Source organism: Vanessa atalanta, chromosome 16, assembly GCF_905147765.1.
Source record: "Vanessa atalanta chromosome 16, ilVanAtal1.2, whole genome shotgun sequence".
Lineage (NCBI taxonomy): Eukaryota > Metazoa > Arthropoda > Insecta > Lepidoptera > Nymphalidae > Vanessa > Vanessa atalanta.
Window position 1 is genome coordinate 4642475 of NC_061886.1, and position 7334 is coordinate 4649808.

At 34.1% G+C, this 7334-nt stretch overlaps 1 protein-coding gene across 1 annotated transcript; it reads left to right on the plus strand.

Annotated features, from left to right (window-relative positions):
* Positions 1–1874: 1874 nt before the first annotated feature.
* On the plus strand, positions 1875–6904 carry LOC125069764 (protein sister of odd and bowel-like). Its single transcript, XM_047679332.1, has 2 exons — positions 1875–3067; positions 6357–6904. Exons 1-2 carry the CDS (start codon positions 2013–2015, stop codon positions 6730–6732), a joined length of 1431 nt encoding a protein of 476 aa, XP_047535288.1. The 5' UTR covers positions 1875–2012; the 3' UTR covers positions 6733–6904.
* Positions 6905–7334: the final 430 nt, after the last annotated feature.

Genomic DNA, 7334 nt, shown 5'->3' on the forward strand with positions numbered 1-7334 from the left:
CTGCTCCAATGCGGGTTGGTATCTGACATAAATAAATATAAATAAATGAAGCAATATCAAATACAGTTTTATTTTATTAGATTTATTACTTCTCTGATGTTAAATTAATTGAGCAATAAATTGTCCCTGAACTTAGACTTTAACTTAATTTAAACTTAAGCTTAACTTTTAATTGCAAGCAGTTGGACATTCCTTTTATAAATCTTAATTAAGTTTAGTTATATACAATTTTGTTATATTTTGGTAGGTATATGCCAACATATTTTAAGACACACTATTTTATGGTAAAATTAAAATAAGTTAAAGTATAAGTTCAGGGAAAATTTATTACTCAATTAATTTAACATAAGAGAAGTAATAAACCCAATAAAATAAAACTGTATTTGATATTGTTTCATTTATTTATATTTATATATGTCACATAAATTTAACGTAAAGTCTAACGATTAATTAAATTTTAAAAAGAAAATTATTTTTAAGTATTGGCGTATTTAGTCACAAAGTGTATTTGTCAAATAAATTCCCACCGTTTTGAGCCTTTATATCCTCTATAACAAATATTAGGATGTATAATTTTAACCCGACAGACCTAATAAACATTTGTATGAACAGAATTTTATTATAATCTTGCATTAGGTTCCGAAGACAGACTTAGAAATGTACAGACGTGACATTGATTTAAAATTTTATAAAATATTTTTTTTAAATTTTAAATCAACGATTTATAACGAATAAGCCCTTATTAAAAATAAAATTCGGCAAGAGAGGAACAAACTTACTTTCAAGAAATAAGTAGTCAGGAATGGTCATTAACATAATTATTTCTGTAATAGTAGATTTTATAAGCAATAATTAAAAAAGTAAAATATTTATTACATTTTGATGATATCTAGTTCTTCTTATAAATTTCAATATATGTATGATGCATCGATCGAATACCGACAATTTTTCTGTATACAAAACTAGATACTAATTATGTAGGTATATTTTACCGATGCAATGGTATTTTTTTTTAAATATGGTAAGTCCACTCTAAATTTTATATAATCTGTGGTTAACAAACACGAAAAGCCTCACTGGCATGCTTTGGTATTTATTTAGTTAATGTCCACTTTTGTCTCCGCTTGTCCACTGCTTTATAGGCGCCAATGTCTGTAATATTTTTTATGTCCCGAGTTCCCGACTCATTACACTAACAACGTATAATAATTTTTATTTTAGAATAATATGTTCTTGGTTTATAATTGTACGAATAATTTCAAGATTAAGTTGTTCCCTTATGTTTACATTTTTTATTTTAATTACACATGTATAATACTAGTTGTCGGTTTCGCTCGCGTTTTAGATGCTAGGCATAAAAAGTCTATGTCTAGTCTAGTCTATAAGTAGCCTATGTCCTTTCTTGGGTTCGAGCTTGCTTCATGTAAATTTTCATCTAGACTGAGAGTCAGAGCTAATTTTGCATTTATAATAAGAGCATAGATAACATTTTATTTTTATTAGTATGACTGTGAAACTGTTATTCATTACAATATATGTATAACCAAACCTAAGGCGGATACGGATTGATAAAATATGGTCAGTTTTGAAATTGTAAAAGCGTGTGACATGACCCACTAATAAAACAAACGGGTCGATCGCTCGGATTGTTTTCCCATAGACCGATTCCATTCAGAATCTCATTACACTTGAAAGGGCCCCAACAAATCTGGCGCAACGTTTTTCTCATGGACGTGTCTGTCGTTAGGGCAGCGTGAGGTGACCATTACTGTACAAAGAGTTGCCTAAAATAGAGAGCTTTTGTGAGGCGGGAAGACAGACGAGGGGGAGGTGGGGGCGGGGCGGTCGCTGGCTGCCCGCCGGCTCAGTCGCGCCGCACCGCACAGCCGCCTCGCACGCCACTGCGTACCGTGTCTGCGATAGCGCACGCGCACGCGATAACCCCCCACCGCGTCTTCCAACAACACGTGCTCCGATAACTGTGATCACCTGATGATAACCCATTGAACAAAATGCAAGAGCAAAGCACTTCACGAGCGAACAAGACAACTCTCAACTCTTTGGAAAGCGCTATTATCAAATTGAAGAACAATCTCCAGATACAGGATAACAAATCTACAGACATGACCGGGCTATTGAGCATCGATGCTTCATCTGATGACACGAAAAACAATACAAGTAAGGGAACAACTTCATCTACTACTACAAATATAAATCTATCTATTGCGTCCGCTGCGTTGTTACAAGAGAACATGTTACAACGGTCTTTACAAGGAGTAGTTATATCGCTTCAAAATGCAATGATGAATTCCTTGCAACAAGCGGCCCTCTTGCCGTCAAATTCAGCAGCTGCCGCAGCCTTAAATTTACAAGCTTTAGAATCGTATTTAACTTTGCAACGCCTTACCACAGTATCATCTGTTAACAGTAATACACAACCAAATACTGGTGAAAGTAATACCTCCACAAAACAAGATATACTAAGGCTAGCGACGGCAAGTGCTAAGATAACCGAAACCGATGTATCCGAAAGTACGTCGAGAGTAATATCACCCAAGACTCCGGAAGAATATCCATTATCTGATGCGATAGCGGCCGAGGATGTTGATTTATCAGAGGAAGTGGAAGAAGACTTAGCACTGCTTGACAATGAAGACGAGTTTACTTTGGAGCAACACTTGGAATCAACATCAAAAGGTTACTGTTACAATTCTTCACAGAATCTAGATAATGGGTACCCGAGTCTTCTAATGAATGCAATGTACCAACAACAAATGAACGGGAGTCCCTCTCAGCCACCGCTTTCACCTCAGCCATCAAATTCATCTAGTTCAAAGTCAACCAATAGTTCAACCTCCTCGACGGGGAGTAGCATATCGAATAAGCAGAAAACTACAGGCAGCGGGCCAAGAACAAAAAAACAGTTTATATGTAAATTTTGTAATCGGCAGTTTACAAAATCTTATAATCTTCTTATACATGAAAGAACCCATACGGATGAGCGACCGTACTCATGTGACATCTGTGGAAAGGCTTTCCGACGGCAAGATCACCTTCGAGATCACAGGTAAATACAACATAGAAATTCCTCACTACGTTATATAATTATATAAAAACTTTTTATGTTTATTAACCTGCATATTTTTTATATACTTCTTACTTATTCATTTAGCTACAAATATTTTTATATAGATAAACCCAGCACATTCAACCGACGTTTAAATATTACTTAAATTAAGTTAGTAAGACAAAACTTATACATTATAATAATCCAATTCATTATTTGTTTTTATGTTTTTACTTATTTGATTTCCAAATAAAATGTCTATCTCGAAAGTTATTGGTAAATTAAACTAACAATTATTCCTTGAGAATATAGATAATAACATTTTATCCCGAAGAAAGACATTTATTACCCACACCTTATCTCTGTCTTCGAAATAAATAGCTAAATCAATGGGAGCTTTCAACTTTATACTATCCTAAAATACCGTATCGGATGGCTCGACCCGTACTTATAAGATAAAACAACGTTATAGCCGTGTCGAAAAACATTTAAAAGGCACGATTCTCATTTTTCGATATCAATAAAAGATTTTGGTCCTCGGATATCAACGCGAAATGTTATGAACTTTTGAATAATGGCGGTGTAGAAAAATATTTAAAACAAAAAGGTTTAAGTACGGACCCGACAGATCGTATCGACGAGTCGTCCGTCACGCTTGTATATTATAAAATCGCTAATCTGAGAAGTGAACGTTTTAATTTTGACTTTTCGTTTTGTTCCTCTTTAAATGTTTCGAATTCCTTATAAACCTGTGCGCATATCTTGTTTATCGGAATATTTATCTTGAGTAAAAAAGTCTAAATCTTAATTCGACGAAAACAAACCGAATTTCGAACGACGTTTTCAATAAATAATGCCATTACGTATATTGTATCGACGTGTTTAAAGTACATTATCTATTCCTTCGCTTATCTGTTCAAATTCTCCACCTAAGAGACGTAAAGGTGTTGAATTTTTAACACCTGTCTCTCGGCGATTTCCAACCAAATCACCGTATCTGTATAGCAATAAAATAAATTTTGTGTAGACGCCGGAGGGTTAACCCGAGCTCGGCCCGGCCTGTCGATGTTCAATCGATGTCCGTTGACACGATACATTATAATGGACCGGAGTGTTCGACGGGTTTTAACAAAGCACGTGGTGATCATGACGTGAGGATTAATGTGGATGACAAAAAAAATCTCACTTGGTAAATATCTTGCTACACGAAATTAAGTTATGGTATTTTTTTTTCTATGATTTAATTATGTGTACCAGAATATAAAAAAAGACTTGGTTAAAAAAATATGTAAATGTACTAAGAATCGTTTTCAACAAATAAAATATCTGGTTTGAAAAAAAAATCTGAAATCATGATTTTTTTTAACTGTAGATGCATCCCTACTTGTTATGGGAACAGCGCATCACCCAAGTATTCGTTAGTAGGAAAGCGTGAATAGTACATACTATATTCGACGGTAATATTTTAAAGTTAAGGGCAACATTTACTAAAATTTTAAGGTTCGAACACACCCAAGTAAACTTCCTAATTAAAATTGATCTCAAATACATAATTTGAGTTCGATTAATAATTACAGTTCCATTATAGTTTTATCGAAAATGTCATTTCATAGTTTGGTAAGATAGAAGTGCACATCACATTGACATGTTTTAAAAGTTAATGAGAGCCCTCAACTAGAATTTTATAGCCTATCAATATTTATAGCAGGTTTAATTTATCAACAATGTCTCGTTGGCTCGGGTTAGGCCTAACTGCGCCCGCGCCGGTGTCAAGCTACGCTCGAATGCGCGCGCCTTCCCTAATCGCCCTATCATCTTCTTTTATATCGAAATCATTTTTTCATTCATCATCTTGTACCTCTTAATCGTCAGTTATGGTTATCTCAATGATTATTACACATATAACGTTACTTTGAACACGTCGTTATTTCTTCGTGTTGTATTTGTTTAGATAATATTAAGAATCGGATCTTCGATTGCGGGTTTCACGTCCTGTGTTATTATTGGTTCGAGTATATAATTACACTCTGTGGGCTTTGAAATTATTGTATAACGTAGATTTTTTATAGTGATATCGATACTCCAGACGAACGAGATCATGAATGTACAAGTGAATTGAAAAGTATAGGTATGGCTAAATATTATTTCCGATAAATCAACATTTTATTTTAAATTTTCGATATTTTTTATCCAATACCTTTTATTATAAAAATGATTCAATATTCGTTTTTATTAAAAGAAAATTGAATAACGACAAGCCACGACTGAACTTCCAACAATACATAAACATATTAATAGTCGCGAATTAAGCTTGTATACCAAACGAATATAATGCAACCGACGTTCAAAGATCACGGAATAATATTACGTAATAAAAAATCATATATCTTAAATTTAATGATGCAATAAGCGGTATTATAGATTCTTGTATTCAATCCAACAAAGCTAAAAGGTATTTCCCGTTTGTTTTTTGTCCATGTAATACCTTGTACAAGTGATTTATCATACAAGTTAAAGCTATTAAAAGACAGATATCGATGAGTCGGTTATCTAAGCTCGTTAATACACGTAATAAAATCCACAATGAACATTAAAACGAATTTTTGGACGCTCATTAAATATGCTTTAATCTAAGGAGCACCCATTTAATTGATGAGGATACAAATATTGTTGAAGTAAGATTTAAAAATCGTCTCAATAAAATTTAAAATGTCTTCCTTGAGTTACGTAAATTGATGGCATTGAGAACATAAATGAGAGGGTACGCCAATTTATTACACATATCCTGAGGGCGCTCGTTTGTTCTCTGGTTCCTACAAGACGAAGGTGTTCGAAATATGGCGTTAATGTTCCATTTCGAACGATATATTTATTATAATTGGACTGAAATAACATATGTATTTGTTGGAAACAGTTTTGGTGTTGTTGCTTTTCAACGAAGGATTTATATCGACAATGCCAATAAAATATGTTATCAAATATTTTGTTGCTAAACATCTACTTTATGACGGACCTGAAAAATGAACGTTATATTTACATAATGTGGGTTTTTGTGTATCAAGTAAAACTACTAATCGTTTTGGTATGAAACGGACCAATCGACCTGGAATCGTTATAGCCAATTTTTTTCCGTTGATCTTTCCCCTTTTTATTTAAAGCTAAGCTAGCTACCACCCGTCGGTCCGTCCATCCGTCCACTTAGCTAGCCAGCTAAGTGGACGGGTGGACAGCTAGTGTTAATAATAATAAACAAAAAATAAGTAAATTTATAATATTATTTTTGTTTCAGATACATACATTCAAAAGAGAAGCCATTCAAGTGCCTTGAATGTGGAAAGGGCTTCTGTCAATCAAGAACGTTAGCCGTACATAAAATTTTACACATGGAAGAGTCTCCACATAAATGTCCAGTGTGTAGTAGGAGCTTTAACCAAAGGTCGAACCTTAAGACCCATCTCTTGACACACACAGACATTAAGCCTTATAATTGTACGTCATGTGGTAAAGTTTTTAGACGCAACTGTGACTTGAGGCGTCACAGTCTAACGCACAATTTAGTTAGTATATCATCAGTAAATACATCGCCTAGTGGGGTAAATGATAAAAGTCCTTTACTAAATCCAAATTATCCTATCGATAGTTTAGATACCGAAGAGGAGAATTAATAATTGATTAATTTAGTGAATGTGTTAAATAATAAGACTGATAATCTTCCAGTGCCTTCTTAATGTTAAGAAACGGAACTAGTTCTTGTATAAGATGTACCATTAGTGCCTTTATTCTAACGACTATTTGTTTTATTTTTTGTACACAGCTTAATTTGAATTTAATTATTACTTATCTTTTTTTTATGGCATTGGTTGGTGGACGAGCATATGGGCCACCTGATGTTAAGTGGTCACCACCGCCCATAGACAAAGGCGCTGTAAGAAATATTAACCATTCCTTACATCACCTATGCGCCATCAACCTTGGGAACTAAGATGTTATGTCCCTTGTGCCTGTGATTACACTGGCTCACTCACCCTTCTAACCGGAACACAACAATACAGAGTACTGTTATTTGGCGGTAGAATATCTGATGAGTGGGTGGTACCTACCCAGACGGGCTTGCACAAAGCCCTACCACCGAGTAAGTATATATTCATCCCTTTAGACATTGTGCAAGCTTTAAACAATAAATGTCAAACAATGCGTAGATTAGCAAATATTAGGTAAAAGTTTATATTATCAATAAATTTTAAATGTTGACAATAAATGTTAAACA